This window comes from Orcinus orca, chromosome 1, assembly GCF_937001465.1.
Source record: "Orcinus orca chromosome 1, mOrcOrc1.1, whole genome shotgun sequence".
In the NCBI taxonomy this organism is placed as follows: Eukaryota; Metazoa; Chordata; class Mammalia; order Artiodactyla; family Delphinidae; genus Orcinus; species Orcinus orca.
In genome coordinates this window covers 44,129,590-44,152,391 of record NC_064559.1, presented here as the reverse complement: position 1 = coordinate 44,152,391, position 22,802 = coordinate 44,129,590, and the positions used below count along the sequence as shown (strand labels likewise).

The 22,802-nt window shown below is 35.3% G+C and overlaps 1 protein-coding gene across 1 annotated transcript in view; it reads right to left on the bottom strand.

Annotated features, from left to right (window-relative positions):
* KCNK2 (potassium two pore domain channel subfamily K member 2) overlaps positions 1–22,414 on the bottom strand; it is a 231,297-nt gene extending 208,883 nt beyond the window's left edge. Inside the window, exon 1 of the mRNA XM_004275241.3 lies at positions 22,000–22,414. Within this exon, the coding sequence (XP_004275289.1) occupies positions 22,000–22,033 (34 nt within the window). The 5' untranslated portion in view covers positions 22,034–22,414. The remainder of the gene's footprint in view (positions 1–21,999) is intronic.
* Positions 22,415–22,802: the final 388 nt, after the last annotated feature.

The following is a 22,802-nucleotide window of genomic DNA, read 5'->3' as shown; positions in this document are numbered from 1 at the left end:
GGGCAGATTAGATGCTGTGATGCTGGATTAGAATCATCAATGTCAACATGAATTCATGTGTATTTTTAAGTATATACAAGTAGATAAATATAAATATATGGATGCATATTTTTCCAGATCTTGCTTTCTAATACCTTTGTCCAATAAAAGGAACCAGGGTTCCTTGAGGCAAAGGTTGAATTTAGGGCTCGTTCAAGGAAAATACAAGATGACCCTGGAGCATCTTATGCTAGAAAATAATAAAGCACAAAAAAGAAAAACAGCAACAAAGAGAAAAAGAAGATGGAAAAGAAAAAAGTGTTGAATATCCCAAGGATGTAGGAGTCAACTTAAAAGAGTTCTCGGTGGCTAAAGCTGGAATAATTTGAGCAAAATAACAACAACAGTATTAGATTATAATCCAAAGAAAATAAATATCTACAAATCCATACAGATATAAATAAATGTCAGTAATAAATGGGGGAGAAGGAACAAATCTTCCTCAAAGAAAATTTCAAATAGTGTATGTAGATACTTCCTCTTTCAGGAGGTGGAGCTTAATTTCCCTCCCCCTGAGTGTGAGATGGACTTAGTGAATGGATTCTGAAAAATAGAGTTTGGAAAAAGAAAAGAGTAAATTTACAGTGGAAACTGGGCAGACTAACTTAAACAAGTGATCAAGGCTAACATCACCAGTAAGTCATGTTGAGATCATTTGTCATCAGACATGATGTGAAGAGAAGGGAGCTTCATCTGTTTTGTAGCCTTCCAAAAATCCACAACTCTAGTCTAATCATGAGCAAACACCAGACGAGCTCAAACTCAGGAACATGTTAGAAAATACATGCCCAGTAGTACTTTTCAAACTATCAAGGTCATGAAAAACAAAAACAGAAACAAAAATGATTGAGAAACTGTCACATATCAAAGGAGACTAAAGACATGACAACTCAATGCAATGTGGTGTTCTGGATTTGGTCCTAGAACAGAAAAACACAGTGAGTCAAAACTAGAGAAATCTGAATAATGTACAGACTTTAATGAATAAAAAGGTACAAATATACATTCATTAATTGTGGCAACTGATGAATTTGAATAAAGTCTGCAGTGTAGTTACTAGGATTGCACCAATGTTAACTTTTTAGTTTTGACAAATATACCGTGGTTATGTAAGATGTTAACATTAAGGGAAGCTGGGAGAAGGAATCAAGCTGTAGGGGAACTCGATGGTACCTTTGCAACTTTTATGTAAATCAAAAATTATCCCAAAATAAAATTTAAAATACACTAACAACTCCCCCCCAAATTGGCAGAAGACTCCACAGTTACCTCACAAAAGAAGAGACAGAATGAAGCAAATGAGAAGTACTTAATTTTTTTAACATCACTAGTTGGCAAGGAACTGCAAATTAAAACCACACTGAGCTATCATTTCACAAACATGAGAATGGCTTGAATTACAGAGACTGACAGTAGAAAGTATTGCAAGCATGTGAAATAACCAGAACTTTCACACATTCTGGCGATACTGTAAAATGATAAAACCCCTTCAGAAAACTGGAAGTTACTTATAAAGTTAAGTGTAAACTTAGGATAGGACTCAGTAACTCCACTCTTGGTATTTAATCAAGAGAAATAAACAAACAGAACAGAAAAAGACTTGTATAAAATATTCATAGCAGCTTTATTCATACTAGTAAAGAAAATGGAAACAACACAAATATCAATCATCAGTGGAGAGTATAAACAAATTATGGTATATCTATGCAATGGATTCCTACTTAGCAATGAAAAGTACTGAATAATTGTATATGTAAAAATATGAATGAATTTTAAAATATTATTCTAAATAAAATAAATCAGACATTAAAATGAATCATTAAATTATTCAATTTATATGAAGTCCCACAACAGCAAGATTCGTTTGTAGTGACAGAAATCAGAGCAATGGTTGCCTAGGTGTTGGAAGGAATTTACCGTAAAGAGACATGAGTGAGCTTTCTGAGGTAATGGAAGTGCTCTACAATCATCCCTTGGATATCAAAACCCACAGATGCTCAAGTAATATAGTCGGCCCCCTGTATCCATGGATTCCACAACCAAGGATATGGAGGGCCTATTATATACTTATTGAAAAAAAATTGTGTATAAGAGGACTTACAGAGTTCAAAACCATGCTGTTCAGAGGTTGACTATATATCTTAATAGGGGTGTGAGTCACATGCTGAATGCATTTGTCAAAACTCTTTGAGGGCTTCCCTGGTGGCGCAGTAGTTAAGAATCCGCCTGCCAAGGTAGGGGACACGGGTTCAAGCCCTGGTCCAGGAAGATCCCACATGCTGCGGAGCAACTAAGCCCATGCACCACAACTACTGAGCCTGCACTCTAGAGCCCACGAGCCACAAACTCTGAGCCCACATGCCACAAACTATTGAAGCCTGCGCACCTAGAGCCTGTGCTCCACAACAAGAGAAGCCACCACAATGAGAAGCCGCGCAATGCAACGAAGAGTAGGCTCCACTTGCCGCAACTAGAGAAAGCCCACGCGCAGCAACAAAGATCCAACGCAGCCCAAAATTAATTAATTAATTAACTAAAAAAAAAAAACTCTTTGAACTGTACACTTAGGATCTATGCACTTCACCAAATGTAATATACCACAATTTTGAAAAATGCAAAAACATATGGGAAAGAGTGAAAATTTTACCCAAAGGAAAATGCATAGTTTAAATGTCTCTGCTATAAAAGAAGGGCTAAAATGACTTTAGCTTAGTATAATTCCTGAGAATTAGAATGACAATGACAAAACAGAACAAAAAAGAGGTAGAAAAGAGGAAATCAAGATGATACTGAAATTAAAGGTACAGACATTTAAAAAAATAAAATTAAGACAGAATTATAAAAGCTGTTTTAAAAAAGCCATTAAATCGTATAACTTCTAGTAAGCTTGGTTAAGAAAAAAAGAGAAAATTTTTATAATATTAGTTTTCTTAGGAATGAGACATGAGACAACCTCAATTGCAGAAGGAATTAAAAGAATTGTAAGGACATATTGCACACAAATCTATGACAATTAATTTGAAAAGCCAGTCAGAGGGGATAATTTTTAGCAAAATACAAAAGTTATTAACATTAACCAAAGTAAAGAAGGAAACTTTTATTGGCCAATTTCTATAGAAGTGAATGAAAGGCAAGTAAGATCCATCAGATATTTTCATAGCTGAGGTCTATCAGACTTTCAAAGAATATAATTTATACTATTCCAGACCACAGAAAATCTGGACAGCATCCCAATTTTATATAAAGTTAGTATAAATTAAATACCAAAACTTGATTAAAATAGATCAATTTTACTTAAGAAAGTAATTGCAAATATTCTAAACAAAATTTCAACAAATAGAATACAGCTACCTATCAACAAAAACCTGAAGCTAACTGAGTAGGGTATATTGTAGGTGCGCAAGAAGAGGTTCGAACTAGAAAATCTATCATCGTAATTTAGTGTTTCAACAAATTGAAGGAAAACAACTCATATGACCCTATTAATAGATGTTGAAATGACATTTGATACTATTTAACAGCCAATCTCAGTAAAAAATCTTTAGGTAAGATAGGAAAAGGGAACCACTGAAATATTTACTAAAACCAAGAGTCAAAAGTATTTTCAATGTCAAAATAATTGAAAGAACCCAGTAAAATTCAGGAATCAAGCAGAGATCTTATCACTACATTTATTCAATATTAGCCTGGAGAGTCTAGTGAAAACAATGAGATAAGAAAATTAAATAGTTGTTAGAAATGTTGAAATTGAAGAGGTAAAACTATTTTGCTGATGGCATGATTGTGTACTTAAAAATCTAAGAGATTAAAAGAGAAAACCTATGAGTATTGATAAGAGAATTTATGGAATGACTGCATACCGGGTAAGCAGACTGAAGTCAATAGATTTTCTCTTCTCTAGTAACATATACCCTTAGAAAAAGAAAAAGCAGAACACATTCCCTTTAAAATAACAGTATAAACTGAATTGAATGAGAAAGGCATGGAACCTAAGAAATCTATTAATCATATTGATCTTATTAATACTTGATGAGGGTGTAATTCGATTTGGTGGAGAAAAAATGTCTATTTAACGAAATTTCTCCCCAAACTGGGTACCCGTCCTGAAAAAATTAAAGTAATAATCCTAGCTCATGTCATGTATAAAAAAACAGGTAAAGTAGTAAATATAACTATAATTTTAATATTTTATTAGGACTTCTGGGGAAGACATAAAAGCTAATAAAGAACTGTGGTGTGGCAGAAGACACTATAAATAAAGACAGTAAACAAATAACAGACTTAGGAAACATGTTTGCAATGCAGATGACAAATAAGGGTTTAAAAGCTATAATTATATAAAGAGAGCTTTAAAAATCGGCAAGAAACAGGCAACAGCCTAAGAGGAAAACGAGCAACAGATATAAATAGGCAATTCACAGATGAGCAAATCCAAATGGCCAATAAATACATATAAATATGTTGTTTAAATTCATTAATAGGGAAATTGAAAACTGAGTTAACAACAAACCATCACTTTAAACCTATCAGACTGGCAAAAATTTTAAATAATGATATCATTGTCAGTGGGGATATGTGGAAAAAAGTATTTTTTGCGTTGCTGGTGGAAATGCAAATGGGTACAGCTTCTTCAGAAAGCAATTTGACAATATTTATTAAAGTTAAAAATACATAAACCTTTTGACCCAGCAATGTATCTCCTGGGTATATGTCCCATAGCAATATAACCACCAGTAAATAAATATATGTGAGCCCAGATGTTTATTACAGTACTCTTTGTAGTGGTAAAAATGTGTGTACACAAAGAAATAAGTTACGGTAATCCACAGGACACAATATTACTGTTCGTGTCTGCTAACCTGGAGAGGCTCCCAAAAGCAACTCACACATGAGAAAATATGCCCCCCAAAATATATATTATATGGTTTCACTTTTGCAGAGCAAACAATGACAAAAACATATGCACATATGTGTGTATATGTGCACATATGTATGTTATATGTATATGTATAAATGTGAGATCTGGTTCGATAATCATCAGGGACTTTACAGAAGAATTCATGTAAGAGTACACTAGTTGGGGGGTTTATACTTGCTCACATTGATGTTACTTCAAGTGGTTGGAGCAAGAGAGGCAATTGTGGGAAGAAGAAGAAGAAAGACAGTAGGGACTAAAAGGAAAAGCAAAACGGAAATATTGTAGTGCAACGAAAGCATTCTGATAATCTCATTTACATAAAATTGTGTTTGTGTGTATATGCATATTTTCTGACCCATACGGACAAGGTGTAACTACATGCATTGAGTGTGCTCTTGTAAGCACTTTATGTGGACTAACTTACTTAACTGTCACAACAACCCCATGAGGTACATATTATTATTATTTTCATTTAACAAATTAGAAAACTAGAGCTTAAATAACTTTCCCAAAGATACATGATTACTTAGCTCCTGGGCTTGGATTTGAACCCAGGCAGTGTTACCCTGAAGCCTTGGCTCTTAACCACTAGACACACTTGCTTGTAACCAATTTATGTCCAGGCCATATTATTAAGCTAAATACACAACTGAAATGTAATGTGTATAATATAATTTTATTTCAGCAAAAAGATAAACTCCTAGAGATATGTATGTTTGCTTGAGCAAGAAAAACGTTGTAGGAGTCTGTTGGCCTGTAGGCTGTTAATTTATTAGCTCTTGTAGGTGGGGATGGCTATACAGACTTTTATATCATTAATACATGTCTGATCGGCAGCCAGATAGTCTCCTACATAGTGAAAACAATTCATGAATCACTGAGGGTTTTTTTTGTTTTTCCTCATTTAGGGCTCTTTAACATTTAAGAAACATTTGTTCAGTGGGAATTTCAGACATGAAAAGCTTTTTGAAGGAGGAGGAATTTAGTGCATAGGTAAGATTTTGAGAAGTCATGGGAATAGTGTGAGAAAAAATTAGGGCAGAAAATTGCAAGCCATCTCCAAAACCTATATTGCTGCAGTAACCGTGGCCAGCACAAGTGTCTTTGCATGAAAGCAGTGTTGATAAACCTAGAAGAGAGCATAGGTTTGCACAGTCTCAAATGCCAGGATATTCTCTGGGCAGGCAGACCAGGCACCTGCAACACTGAGCCTCTTAATGTTGTGAACCAGCACGGTGAGAAGATGACATGGATGCTGTGTGGACACCTGACACAGTCCCAGCCTTGGTTCCAGCCTGGAAGTCCTCAACCAAATACTGGCCCCATCCAGAGATTGCTTTAGTCCATGTGGCTTATGAGTCCACAGGGTGTCAGAGCAGAGCTGTGCCTGGCAGAAGCATTCACCCCATCAGGTCCCTACACCTGCTTCAGGAACTTCATGCCACCACTACTTTGCCAGAAGCAAAATAAATGTCCCCATCCACAAAGGGGACACATGTCCTTTCTCCTGCCCACTTCTTGGCAGCGGCTTTACTTGTGCCCTCCATGGATTTACTCACACTGGCGGGGGTGGGGGTGGGGGGATCCCCAACGCTGGGTATGCAGATTTGGCCCTTCTCTTCTGTGTCCTAATGACAAAACATCAAAGGCATCAGGGTATAGTGGTGGGAGACAAAACAAAACAGAGTATAATGTAAAATTTAGGGTCGGTTATTTGGGGTCAAACATAATCGCTACAATAGACCAACCTAGCTTTGAGCAACTTCTCTCATCCAAATTTTCTCACCTGGAAAGAGTATCTTATAAACTAAAAATTATTATTTTTTTAATGTGTAATTGTTTTGCATCACTCCCATTGTTAGTGAACGTTAATGTCAAAATAAATCCGGAATTTGGGGCTTACTGAAAGACATCTGCTGATGGATGGACTTTAGCTATAATAGGTATCCTTAGATGCTAAATCTGTTTGCAACATGCCCAGGCTCACTAACTAGGGCACTCAACTATTGACTATAATTGTTGGGGAGTTATTTAAAGTGAGATACTGCCATGTCTTTCCAGTCTCAAAATGTTTCAATGTAACTCAAGTCAAACTATAAAATAATATTGAAGTGACATACTTATGGCCGGGGGTAGATATTAAAAGGAGATTCATTAAAGAGTCACTGAACTGACAAGTTCAGTTATGCACAGCTGGATGATACAGCAGGAATTCTCTTTGTCAAACAGAGGTACACAGAAAGATGTCTTTGTAATAGAGTTGGCTGGAGCCCAAAGAGCCCATGTATTTCCAAGACTAAATTTCTTTCCTAATTTAACTGTACAGGAAAAAAAAAATGCAACAACAAAAAACAAAGCCTTAGAGAAAGTTCCTAAAAGGCAAGATTGGTCAGTTGAAAGGGATTTACACAGCTGTTTCACAGTAGCAACAGCTCCATTAAAATGGAAGTCTCATATTTTAGGGTTACTTACTTCAGTTTAAAAATCTGTAGGCTGTGGAAAGCCATGTGTAAACAACCGTACTCTTCATACTTGGATATTATGTAACTGGGCTGTCTCTTTTCATTCCTAGTAATTTCTTTTTACTTATGTGATTCTACCCCCACTGATAAAGCCAATTCTAGATTTACAGCCTCTGGGAAGGAAAGAACAAAGGAGCAAATCACTAACTTCTGCGTTTTAAAAGCCAAAGTCTTTATATAAACATTAAAGTTGGAAAAATCATGATGTATGAAATTAAAGGTTTATTCTCTTCTATTTCAGAGAATGTAAAGATAATCTGGGCTGGGTAAAGGAGAGAAATAGCAGAGAGAGAAAGAGAGATTAGATGCTCCTAAATCCTTGGGAAGGGGCCTTGTACCCTCCCCCGATGCTAGGCCAAGTCAGGCAGAGGGGGAATGCACCTCCTCAGTCAGGTTTGGGGAATCCCAGAGGAGCCTGGGACCTGGAACTTACTTTGTAGATCTCAGTAAAGCACAGCATTTCTTTAAAATGCACTATGCCCTGCTTGGCATGGTAGCATTTGAGTAGCAATGGCTGCATAAGGTTTCCAGCCAAAGGGGGATGGAGACAGCATCAGAGAGCCCCTGTGGACCCAGGATAGCACAAGGGAACAGCCACACATTTCTCATGTCTCCTGAGAGGGGCTCAGAAATTGTCAAACAGACTTGATGAGTCCTGATGTTTAGGGCAAGAAGGATAAAACTTGTGAGGACTCGATAACCAGATATGGCACAACTAGTGCTACCGAGGTAGATGTCAAAATATCCATGCCAAGGACTTGGACCTCTGAAAGCTCCCAGACCTAGAAGCAAACCTGGGATTTGAGAAGATCCTGAATTGACTGAAAAGACCCTGAAACAATGGAAGAAACTCCAAATTAACCCAAGATTAAATTTCTCCCAAGTAAAATAGGGAACGTGAAATAAAAGTTAAGTTCACTTCATAGGAAAGTCAAATTATATTTCTTAAACATTTGAGTTTATAGGTAGAGAATCATAAGTACTTCACATGACTACCTCAAGCATAATTTTCTCACTGTCCAAAAATAGAAGACAATTACTGTAAAGTTAAAATAAATGTTCTTAATCCGATATCCAGGTATCATCTATCAATGAAAATATACATTCTGTGATTCTTTTTAACTTGGATCATTTAAAATTATTGAAATGACTAAATCTTCTCATCACTATTGAAATGTGTTTGATTATTAGAGTAAAGGCAGACCAGGAGTCTTATAAAATGAAATTAAAAGGTGATATCCTATGTATGACATTTTAGTTGGACAGTCTTTAATCCCAATTATTTGTTTGAGAGTACATGATGGGAACAAAGAATAAAGCATAAGGAAACTTTTTAGAATTCATACATCCAAATGATTACCATCCTGAAATATTCACCCTGGAAAACCACTGAGATCTAAAGGTATTGATGCTGAAAATATTTCTGGAATGCTCTTTTGAAATTGGCTTCTGAGATGGTATATGAGCCCCACAAGAAAATAGGTGTTGTCACTAGAGTTTAACCAATTTACAAGACATTCAAGAAAGGTAGTCTAAAAGTCTTTGTAGTCAGACTTTATCTTTGATTATTAATAATATTTCCAAGCTTGATACACTTATTCAATAAACTGATCCCAATTCAATAAATTGGTCCCAGTATTAACGGAGTTCACAGTACAAAACTATCCTTAAAGAATGCCCCCACTGAAAATATCCAAAACATCACACATCTGAAGGACACCTATCGAGCTACCAAAGGATTGGCATATATGGTAGAAAATGCACACTCATTCAACAAGGGAGGAAAAGACAGTTAATACTATGAACTTTGACCAATAGATCTATGATGACTCGTGTTGAACTAAATCCTCTTAACTTTTTCTTTTCTTAATAAAATATGGTCAGAAATTATGGTCTCTTTTTTAAAAGCAAAAAAATAATATCGCATCAAAGAAAGGAAGAAAAGAATAACAGAGGCAAACCAGCTGGAGTATTCTCCATGGAGAATAACCAAGCATTCTGAAAAATTGACAATGTAAGAAGAGATGACCTACAACCTCTAAACTAAATCTCTCTAACAGTCTTCCCTCCCTGCCACCCAAAAGGAACGCTTTGGTATGTCTGAATGCTCAACCTCTAATTCCAGCCATACAGAAGATGAATTAATTGAAATATGTTCCAAATGAAAATTTTAAATATTATGTTAATATTCATGAGCAGAGTGTTTAATATTTAACAAACATTAATGCATCAGCACCAACCAATTAGAACAGATTCGGCAATTAACAGGCACTATCCATTCACAACTGACATTGTCATACTGGACACCTTATCTGAGCCCTGCTCATGGCTGTTTCTTAAGGAAAGAAATAACTCTTTTTTACATAGAAATAGATGTTTTTTCTTTATGTGAACTCAGTAAGAAACACAGTCTCTAATTGCATCTTATTTTTTGAAAAGTCTATATTTTGCTTCAGAAAAGAGAAAAACAAACTGTAAAAGTAGGTAATTTTATCTACTCAGAAGACTTTAAAAGCAAAGTGATATCACTCTATCAGACAGAAAAGGGCTTCCTAATTTTTTTCTTTTTTTTTAATTGAAGTATAGTTGATGTATAAGTTACAGGTGTATAATATAGTGATCCACAATTTTTAAAAGTTATATTCCATTTATAGTTATTATAAAATATTGGCTATATTCCCTGTGTTGTACAATATATCCCTGTAGCTTATTTTATACATAATAGTTTGTACCTCTTAATTTCCTAACCCTATATTACCACCCCCCCTTCCTTCTTCCCATTGGTAACCACTAGTTTGTTCTTTATATCTGTGTTTGTTTCTTTTTTATTATAAATTTACATGGAGTCTAGGTTCTGTTGGAGGAAACCATACTAAACCAGTTATTGATAATAGTGGAATAGTGGAATAAGGATAAAAGGGCTCATTTTCTCAGGTACTTAGGAGGTAGAAGATTATAAAATACCCAAAGAGTGATGAGTATTTCTTAGATTCCTTTTTTTTTCATGTTAAAAGAGAACTGCATTCCATGAGTGCTTACCAGACCTAGCCAGCTTCATCTCTCACTGCTCTTAACACTCTCTGTCTTTCTTTCTCTCTCTCTTTCTCTCTCTCTCTCTCTCTGATTTTGCTCTTAACTCCTCCAATTCATTGGCCATGTAGCAGTCAGAGCGATCTTTTAAAGCTGTAAGTCTGATTATGCCCCTTCGCTACATAAAACTTTTCAAGAAGTTTCTATTGCTTTTAAAATGAAAGATGAACTCCTAAGCTTGACTACATGGCCCTGAATGATTGGTCCTGTATATTTCTCCAATCTCATTTTGAACCTCTCTCTCTTTCACTCACTGTCTTCCTGCTACACAGGACAAAGTTCTTCCCATCCTCTGGCTGTGCACGTATATTCCTTCCATTGTCTTCACTAGCTCTTTCCTACTTATCCCTCAATTTCAGCTAAACTGTCACTAAAATAAAAGGTCTTCCCTGAATCTTCAATTAATTTTTCTTATCATTATGAACTCATGGATTTAAACATTTGATGGATTTAGTTCATTGCAATTATTATCCTGTTCAAATTGTCTCATTTTTAGCTAATAGTAGCCTTTTAAAATTGGTTTCATATTCATGAATCAATGATATAGCCCTATTAGCCTTAAGGGCCTTTTCACTATATGATATAAGATGTTCCATGTTCATTTTCTGCATATCTTTATCCACACTTGGATCCATCACACATTTCCCAAAGCTATCTTAGCTTCTTTAGTGGGAAAACAGTATATCAAGACCACAGTTTTGGTGCTAAAGATTCTCATTGTTATTGGGTGCTTGGTAATTTTTTCAAAGCCCTTCCAGTGGACACAGCTGAGAAATATATTTATAACTATATCTATATCATACATATTACATACCTACTCTATTACATATGTTCTCAACTGCATATATATAATATATTATATATGTGTGTATATTAAATACCTTATGTTAATACTGATATTTCCAATTCAAATTCAGTACTAAAACATTTATGCTTAACTTCTTCCATATCATCTGTATCTCATTTTTTCCATAAAAATCCTGCTTCTCAAGGTCACAAAAGATGATAAAATTAGAGTATACCATAATTACTCATTTTTTTATTCATGTTACATGGAGAATAATCTCAAGATAACAACATTAATATTACCAGCAATATGATTACTGACTACATTTATAATATTTTTGGCCCACATGACCATATCAATAGATGCAGAAAAAGGATTTGAAAAAAATTAAAATCCACCCATAATAAAAACTCTTAGCAAACTGCATCATATATTATAATGATTATAATAGAAAGAAACTTATTTAACCTGATAAAGGATATCTACAAAAAGTCCTATAGCTAACACCATATCTAATGATGATGATTCAATATTTTCCACCTAAGATCAGGAACAAGTCAAAGATGTTTGTTCTCACCACTCCTACTCAACATAGTACTGAAAGCCCTAGCCAGTACAATAAGGCAAGTAAAAGAAATAAAAGGCGCATGTATTGGAAAGAAAAAAAATAAATAAAACTGTCTCTATTCCTACACTGTATGATCTAAATAAAAAAACCTAAAAAACATCCAGGTAAAGCTCCTAGAACTAAGAAATGAGCTTAGCAAATTTGCAAGATAAATGGCAATACACAAAAACAATCTAACATACACCTATATACCAGCAATAAAAATAAGAAATATAATTTGTAAAGTACCACTTATAAGAGCTCCCAAAAATGAAATACCTAGGTATGAATCTAACAAAAAATGTAGTCTACATGATAAAAAATAAAAAATACTGATGAAAGAAATCAAGAGCTAAATAAGTGGATTAAATGGCTCAAATATCATTGAGATGTCAATGTTCCCCAAATTTATCTATAGAGTTACCTCTTATCCCAATCAAACTTGCAGCAAGATTTTTATAGGCATTGTCAAGTTGAGTCAAAATTTTATATAGAAAGACAAAGGATGTAGAAAACAACTTTGAGAAAGAAGAACAAATTTAGAGGCCTTACATTATCTGGTTTTATGACTTACTGTAAAGTTATGCTAATTAAGACAGTATGGTATTAGTGAAAGTATACACACATAAATTAATGGGACAAAATAGAGAGTCTAGAAATAGACCTACTAAAATACAGTCAACTGACTTTTGATACAAGTACAAAGGCAATTCTATGGATAAAAGATAGGTTTTTTCCCACAAACAGTGCTGAAACAATTGGATATTCTTATGCAAAAATATATGCCTCAAGCCACTCTTCATAACTTATAAAAAAATTAAAGTGGATCATGGACCTAGATGTAAAACATAAAATTACAAATCTTCTGACAAAAGAAAACACAGGAGAAAATGCTCATGAGTTTGGTTTAGGAATAGAATTCTTAGACGTAACACTGAGAGCTTGATCCATAAGAGAAAAAAACAGATCAATTATATCTCATCATAACTAGAACAGCTTTCTCTATAAAAGATGGTTAAGAAAGTGAAAGGTAAACTACAGGAAATATCTTCAAATTACAAATCGAACAAAAGATTTATACCCATAATTTTAAAAGAACTCTCAGAATAACAATAAGAAAACAAATATCCAACGAAAAATGGTCAAGAGATTTGAGCATTTCACCAAACAAGATATTCAGATCACAAATAAGCACGTGAAAAAATGCTCACCATCTAAAAACCATAATGAGATGCCATTACGCACTTCTTAGAATGGATAAGAAATAAAAACAACAAAACAAACAATAAACTGACTGATAATACCAAGTGCTGACAAGGAGGCCAAGAAACTAGAACTCTTATACATTGCTGGTCGGAATGCAAATTGCTAAAGTCGGTTTGGAAGACAGTTTGGCAGTTTCTTATAAAGTTAAATGTACATTTACAATATTCTGCAATCCCATTCCTAGGAATTCATTTACCCTAGAAAAATGAAAACTTACATTCACACAAAAACCTGCATTTACAGTGTATCATGTTTAGAGCAGCATTGTTTATAACCACCAAAAACTGGCAACAGCCTGAATGTTCTTCATCGGTGAATAAACCAACAAACTCTGGTACAATAAAATATTGCTTGGCAATAAAAAGAAACAAACTATTGATAGACATGGATGAGTCACAAATGCATTCTGCTCAGTGAAAGAAACCAGACTCAGAAGGTGCAAACTGTATTATTTCACTTATATGACTTTCTGGAAAAGGCAAAACTATAGAGATAAAAACAGGTAAGTGTTCCCAGGGATTAGGGATGGGGGAGGCTTTTACTACGAACAGGCAGCATGAGGGAATATTCTGGCAATGAAGGAGCTGTTCTTTATCTTGATTGTGGTGATGGTTACAAGACTCTATACATTTGTGGAAACTTGCAGATCTATGCACACAAAAATTAGTGAATTTTACTTTATGTAGGTTTTTAATAGTTTAAAATATATATACAAAATAAAAATCTGTGTTTTGTGAGCAGACTATCTTACCCTGAAGAAGTGAGAATCCTGTACCTTTCTCAAAAATAAAACAAATCTTAAAAACATAAAGGAAAAGAAGCAAAAACTTTTCCAAGATTGCACTACTCAGAACTCTAAAATGTCAAGGTGTGGAAAGTTTACCATCTGCTTTTATACATGACTGTTCAATTTATCTTGACCTCTCACCTCGGGTTTCAAAACAACAAAAACAGCCTAGTGAAAACTAAACATTTTGGCACCATACAATTCAATGACCTGTAACGGCACCTCCATTAGCTCTGCTGCACCAAGTCTAACCTTAGAGGTTGTTTTTCTCACACGAGGGAGGAGTAGTAAGGATAACACTATGTGAGCCATATTCTCACAGAATAAGGTTTTCTCTAAGTTTCAATCTATTCAATTCAAACTGCATCTAAACCCTCAATTCCAAGATTTCCTCTTCAAGCCGATATTTTCATAAAATGCCATCAACCAAAAGTATTATACAGAACATGTGGCAACGTTAAGCTATTAAATGAAAATTAAGAACTGAGCTACAAGAATGTTGCACAGACGGAGCTGCTGAGAAAAAATCAACACATTTCAAAATCACCTAGTGGATAACTTGTGTAAGATATTTGGACCCTGCTGCTATATAGTTTTCTGGTTTTCTCTTGCACCTGTAAATTGTGGTTCTTAATGGCTAAAATCTTCAATCATACCAAGAAGACTTCTGATTATTAGACACAAATCAACAGATATAACCATACCCTGAGTCTCAAGATGTAGCTTATCAGCCTTTGAGGAGTTATAGAGCAGAGTTTTACCTGATACTGCCAATTTGTTAATTGGTTATACGTATGTGTGTGTGTGCGTGTGCGTGTGTGTGTGTGTGTATTTATTTATTTATATATATACACACACAAATATATATACAAATATATAAATAAATTTATTTATATAGTATATAAATAAAATAAGATGTATAAAAAAAATTGTCCAAATCCATGTCATTTTAGACAAGGAAGATGGCCAAGAGTGTGCCTGTGGTCTTGACTCCCTTGTAAAACAACAAATTTAATGAGCAAATATCAGCACCTTTACTCTCTAGAAGTGTCTGGGATACACTGATAGTATAGGAGTCAGAGAATTCCAGACACGCAGGTTTTCTGCACACCTAACTGGGGTTGAACCTAGTTGCAGTATCTCTTCTTGTGTGCCTGATTGGTTGGGTCTCTGCAGAAGGCACAAAACAAGGTAAGTGTTAATTAGTGCTCAAGTTTAAGGGTCCTATTAAGGCATGAGAGAAGCAGATGAATCATATATTTCTAGATAAAAATCAGAGCTAGTCATCAAACCACTAGATAAATTACACTAGATGCAAAGTCTTATTTCATATTTGATCTTCTCCTTAGACAATTCTGCCTAATCTCTGACTTATTATTCATATTATGCACTAAATGAAGTTAATGTGCAAACCTCTCTACTTCAGAGGTGAGAAAAAAATGAAATTATATATGTAGAAACACTTTAAAAAGAAAATGGCACTAGACAGATGCAAGATAATATTTTTTTAAGAGCCACTGCTGACACTCTCCCAAATACATAGTAATTTTCCAGCTAGTAAATCTAACAGCTAGATTGTTATTTCATATCTGTGATGCGCAAACATTGCTTAAGCTAGTATAAACAGTAGTGTAAAAATGATGGTTCTGCCAAGTGCTTTGCGCTTACGCTGATAACAAATGGACACAATAAATTAAATCATCGACATACACCATCCACTTAAAACTTGGACTTTTGCAGGCACCAAGGGAAGATGTCATAGGAAACATTTTGAAGATGAACAATTTTCTGTCCTTAAACTCTCCAAAACCATTTCTCCTGAGAATGACCTTGCTGGCTATGGTGGGTTTCCTAAAATGATTTAACAGAGGATGAAAGGGGGAATTAATTGGCCAGTGTTTCCACTATCTTAGTCATCAAAGACTACAGAACAGTCCGTCAAATTAATTTAGACCATCTAACACATCAAAAACACCACAAAAAAACTTTATTACTTTCAAGCCATGCATTCTGATTGCCTTATTCTTTTTTTTGTTTGTTTTGTTTATTTTTTTTTAATTTTTTTAACATCTTTATTGGAGTATAATTGCTTTACATTGGTGTGTTAGTTTCTGCTTTATAAAAAAGTGAATCAGCTATACATATACACATATCGCCATATCGCCTCCCTCTTGTGTCTCCCTCCCACCCTCCCTATCCCACCCCTCTAGGTGGTCACAAAGCACCGAGTTGATCTCCTTGTGCTATGCGGCTGCATCCCACTAGCTATCTATTTTACATTTGGTACTGTATATATGTCCATGCCACTCTCTCACTTTGTCCCAGCTTACCCTTTCTCCACCCCGTGACCTCAAGGCCATTCTCTACGTCTGCGTCTTTATTCTTGTCCTGCCCCTAGGTTCTTCAGAACCATATTTTGTTTGTTTGTTTTTAGATTCCATATATATGTGTTAGCTTAGGGTATTTATTTTTCTCTTTCTGACTTACTTCACTCTGTATGACAGTCTCTAGGTCCATCCACCTCACTACAGATAACTCAATTTCATTTCTTTTTATGGCTGAGTAATATTCCATTGTATATATGTGCCACATCTTCTTTATCCATTCATCTGTTGATGAACACTTAGGTTGCTTCCATGTCCTGGCTATTGTAAATAGAGCTGCAGTGAACATTGTGGTACATGACTGTTTTTGAATTATGGTTTTCTCCAGGTACATGCCCAGTAGTGGGATTGCTGGGTCGTATGGTAGTTCTATTTTTAGTTTTTTAAGGAACCTCCATACTCTTCTCCATAGTGGCTGTATCAATTTACATTCCCATCAACAGTGCAAGAGGGTTCGCTTTTCTCCACACCCTCTCCAACATTTATTGTCTGTAGATTTTTTTGATGATGGCCATTCTGACGGGTGTGAGGTGATACTTCATTGTAGCTTTGATTTGCATTTCTCTAATGATTAGTGATGTTGAGCATCCTTTCATGTGTTTGTTGGCAATCTGTGTATCTTCTTTGGAGAAATGTCTATTTAGGTCTTCTGCCCATTTTTGGATTGGGTTGTTTGTTTTTTTGATATTGAGCTGCATGAGCTGCTTGTAAATTTTGGAGATTAATCCTCTGTCAATGGCTTCATTTGCAAATATTTTCTCCCATTCTGAGGGTTGTCTTTTGTTTATGATTTCCTTTGCTGTGCAAAAGCTTTTAAGTTTCATTAGATCCCATTTGTTTATTTGTGTTTTTATTTCCGTTTCTCTAGGAGGTGGGTCAAAAACGATCTTGCTGTGATTTATGTCATAGAGTGTTCTGCCTATGTTTTCTTCTAAGAGTTTTATAGTGTCTGGCCTTATATTTAGGTCTTTAATCCATTTTGAGTTTATTTTTGTGTATGGTGTTAGGGAGTGTTCTAACTTCATTCTTTTACATGTAGCTGTCCAGTTTTCCCAGCACCACCGATTGAAGAGGTTGTCTTTTCTCCATTGTATATTCTTGCCTCCTTTATCAAAAATAAGGTGACCAGGTGTGTGTCAGTTTATCTCTGGGCTTTCTATCCTGTTCCATTGATCTATATTTCTGTTTTTCTGTCAGTACCATACTGTCTTGATTACTGTAGCTTTATAGTATAGTCTGAACTCAGGGAGCCTGATTCCTCCAGCTCCGTTTTTCTTTCTCAAGATTGCTTTGGTTATTCGGGGTCTTTTGTGATTCCATACAAATTGTGAAATTTTTTGTTCTAGGTCTGTGAAAAATGCCATTGGTAGTTTGATAGGGATTGCATTGAATATGTAGATTACTTTGGGTCCTATAGTCATTTTCACAATGTTGATTCCTCAAATCCAAGAACATGGTATATCTCTCCATCTGTCTGTATCATCTTTAATTTATTTCATCAGTGTCTTATGGTTTTCTGCATACAGGTCTTTTGTCTCCTTAGGTAGGTTTATGCTTAGGTATTTTAGTCTTCTTGTTTCAATGGTAAATGGGAGTGTTTCCTTAATTTCTCTTTTATATTTTTCATCATTAGTGTATAGGAATGCAAGAGATTTCTGTGCATTAATTTTGGTTCCTGCTACTTTACCAAATTCATTGATTAGCTCTAGTAGTTTTCTGGTAGCATCTTTAGGATTCTCTATATATAGTATCATGTCATCGGCAAACAGTGACAGCTTTACTTCTTCTTTTCCAATTTTTGTTCCTTTTATTTCTTTTTCTTCTCTGATTGCTGTGGCTAAAACTTCCAAAACTATGTTGAATAATAGTGGTGAGAGTGGACAACCTTGTCTTGTTCCTGATCTTAGTGGAAATGGTTTCAGTTTTTCACCATTGAGAACAATGTTGGCTGTGGATTTGTCATATATGGCCTTTATTATGTTGAGGTAAGTTCCCTCTATGTCTACTTTCTGGAGGGTTTTTATCATAAATGGGTGTTGAATTTTGTCAAAAGCTTTTTCTGCATCTATTGAGATGATCATATGGTTTTTCTCCTTCAATTTGTTAATATGGTTTATCACATTGATTGATTTGTGTATATTGAAGAATTCTTGCATTATTACAAGCAACTATATGCCGATACAATGGATAACCTGGAAGAAGTGGACAAATTCTTAGAAAAGCACAACCTTCCGAGACTGAACCAGGAAGAAATAGAAAATATAAACAGACGAATCACAAGAACTGAACTTGAAACTGTGATTAAAAATCTTCCAACAAACAAATGCCTAGGACCAGATGGCTTCACAGGTGAATTCTATCAAACATTCAGAAAAGAGCTAACACCTATCCTTCTCAAACTCTTCCAAAATATAGCAAAGGGAGGAACACTCTCAAACTCATTCTATGAGGCCACCATCACCCTGATACCAAAACCAGACAAAGATGTCACAAAAACAGAAAACTACTGGCCAATATCACTGATGAATATAGATACAAAAATCCTCAAGAAAATACTAGCAAACAGAATCCAGCAGCACATTAAAAGGATCGTACACCATGATCAAGGGGGGTTTATCCCAGGAATGCCTTATTCTTTTACTACACTTGTAATAGCTTTGCTTTATAATTTTCTTATATGAGGAGCTCACTAGGTGGAGAATAGATACTTCTATTGAGTTGCATCTTTGGATAGCATTTAGCACAAGTAAGGAATTTAGGTTATTTTAAACATCTAGAATGACTAGAATGACAATTTTAGAAAAGTCTCTAAAGCTCATGTAGTTTAACCATCTTACAGGCCAAGCAGTTAACGCAAATTATCTAATTTAATCTTTACGATAATTCTAAGAGGCACAAATTATTAACCCCATTTATGGGGAACCAGATGCTTAGAGTTCAAGTAATTTGCTCAAGGTCACCTGGTTTATAAGTGAGGAATCTGGAATTCCAATACACATTTGTCTGATTCAAAATACTTGCTTTTCCCTCCACATTGAACCTCCTCATCTACCAGTGGTAGGGAGTTTATTCCTCCTGATACAGCAAATCTTTAGACAGTTCTGGCAACAGATATTTCTGATGTCAAACAACTAACTAGGAAAAATATAATGTGCCATAAAAATTCAAATTTTCATTTGTTATCAATAACTATATCCTGGGCTTCCCTGGTGGCGCAGTGGTTGAGAATCTGCCTGCCAATGCAGGGGACACGGGTTCGAGCCCTGGTCTGGGAGGATCCCACATGCCACGGAGCAACTAGGCCGGTGAGCCACAACTACTGAGCCTGCGCGTCTGGAGCCTGTGCTCCACAACAAGAGAGGCTGCGATAGTGAGAGGCCCGCGCACCACGATGAAGAGTGGCCCCCGCTTGCCACAACTAGAGAAAGCCCTCGCACAGAAACGAAGACCCAACACAGCAAAAATAAGTAACTTAATTAATAAACTCCTACTCCCAACATCTTCTTTAAAAAAAATAAAAATAAATAACAATATCCTGATTGGTGTTGGGGGGTTGGGGGTGGGGGGAGGAAGGGACATCCTAAGACTATATTTTCCTTTTGAAGATAATTCTCAAAATCATTCTACCATACTTTGGCTTTCAGATTATAATCAAATGCCTTCCCTTTGCTTAAAAAGGAAGGCTTAAAAGACTTCCCTAATATTGCATCATTTCTTGACTGGGGTCTCAGAATTCTACCTAATAAATCCAGTTGATTTTAGCCGGAAAAAATGCTCACGTAGACAATATCAGCCAACTTTCTAATTCTTAAAAGAACTTCCAAATGATTCCTATAGAATATCTTATTCTAATTATAGTTACATTCTGATAGATCTGTCTGGATAAATTACTTGTAAAATACATCTCTAAGTAGGAAACTAAACTGAGTAGTTAATGGGATAATTTAAGCTTATCCAAATGTTATATATGATTATCCAAAAGTCTTTTTACCTTGATGATAACTGTTGCTTAGTTACAGCTTCTATCATCTCCTACCCAAAGGATCCCACCATCACTTCTAATAAGATGCAATAAAATCATGTGTACAGCATTCTTGTTTCCTACTTGTGGTAGCAGAAGGACATGTGTTTAGTTTAACAAGTATCTATAGCAAGTGATCTAGAAAACATTGAAGTACTAGAATAGTGTTATCTGGCATCATATGAGACAAAGATGGCATCTGTAATGAGTTTCCATTACCTCTTCAGCTCTCTCCCACTCAATGCCTTTCTCCATATTTTCTGCTTCTCTTCTGTCACTCCAGAAACACTTGGTTTGACTCCAAGAATCTCTCCATCCACTCACCTCTCAGTTTATTTTCATGCCCCTTACACCTATAAAAATGATCTCCCCCATTTGAGGACTTGGCCAGTGTCTTGACCTACCCATTATTCCTCAGCAGAGGGGGCTCCAAAATTGCTAATTCCGAGTCTCAATGCCACAAACTAGCACCTGGAAATTACATACTGATTGGAAATAAGTTGATATTTTACATACTGATTTGCTCCAAAAACATTACCCTTCAGATAAACAGTAAGTTGGACAAACTTTTTTGTATTTCAAAAGAAGAACAACCAATAATAGAAATCAATTAGAAAACTGGTTTTTAAAGAAATCCCCTCTTGAAAACAGCAAAACAGTGTAACCCTATTATTGTACAGTTCTTTGTTAAACAATTCAATCACGTTCATGTGTAAGTTCATGTAAGTTCCTGTTATGTAAACGATTACTGTACAATCAGGATAACTGTCCTATTATGCAACACCAGGATATATTCAACATTTAAAAACTACTTATTAAGTATGTACTCTATGCCAGGCACTAAAGATAGACTTAGCTATACTTAATAATTACATAGGATTATGCTGTTGATGAGCCTGATTTACATTTCCAAGACCATAACAATATTACTATGGAACACTAAATATTGTTATATAGAAGTCTTATATACAGACATCTAAACAATTTTCAAACAAAACTCCTTACCCAAGAAATTATGGAAATGTAAAGATTTTAAAAGGCCTTAGTTCCCAAGTTTTAAACTATCATACCTTTCCTTCCCCATTTCTAAAATTCTAAGCCACCTCTTCCCTACAATACAAATTAGATTCACTAAGGAAAGAGCTAATATTCTCTCTAAGTAAATTACAAATAATGTGTGTCAATTTATTTATGAAAAAAATTGATTACAGGGTTAGCCATAACATGAAACCAAAGTAAACATCATTCAAATGACCAGAATCCAAATGTAATGGAATTTACAGACACTAACGTTGATCGATTTTGCATTGCCAGAAGTAATACATCACACAGTAAAAGCCTGATATAACATGCCTATTGTATAAAACATGCCCACGTCAACGTGCAGTTTATTTGTGTTGCAAGATCATGCAAAAAAATTCCAGTAACTAACCCTCTGTTGGAACCACCCATTGAGTTTAATTATAGACTTGTCTATAATGAAGACTCCCTACGTCAAATACTTGCTTGGAAATCTACTCCACATAGGCTAGAAGTTTTGAAAATAATAAGATACTTGATTATTGCAAAAATACTTACAGTAGAAGTTCCTTCTTGCTTGTGGGTTCATCATTTGGGGATGTTTTCATCAGGAGTCATCATGCTTTTGATCTTTAATGCCGTTCTTCCTCCAAGGTTTCTTGTCGGTAATTTCCCAAGCAGAGTCACTTGTACTAACAAGCCATTGTCCCATATTGTTTCCTTTTTATGTGTGAATGTTACCCTGTAGATTGATTTCCTGTCCAAAAACAGTCAAAAATGAACAAACGCTGCTGTATGCAAGTGAAATGTGCTACTCAAATACTCTGTTTTTGCAGTTTGGTTCAGGAAGAAATTCCCTGATTGAAAGGAGGAAATATATTGCAGTGCTCCAGAGAACTTAAAAGACAGAAGTTTCTTCCTTATAAATGAGCATATCAAAATTACCAGCGTCATTTACTCTCACTAGTTTGTGACTCAAGTACTACTGCACCCGAAGCATCCATGTACTGTGTGCAGCCTAAAGACACTCCCAATTGCCACAGTAACAATATCCCAACTATATTTTAAAATCAGGCTTAGTATGCTTTGAAGTACATAATGTTTTCCATTCCTGAAAGGACAAAGAGATCTACATTGTCAAAGTTTATTTTTAAGCTCATATGCTTGCTAAGTGCAGTGGCGAACAGGCTTTCCGTGCCTGTAGTACCATCGCTGGAACCTATTAATGCAAACAGATGAGTCGTTGGCTTGGTTCCACATAGGCTCTTATTTCTTTTTTTAAACCTTATCTAAATTGCATTGATTATAATTTCTTAAATCAAGAATGCTATCACTTTTCTGAGCTTGCTTGTTTTAATTTT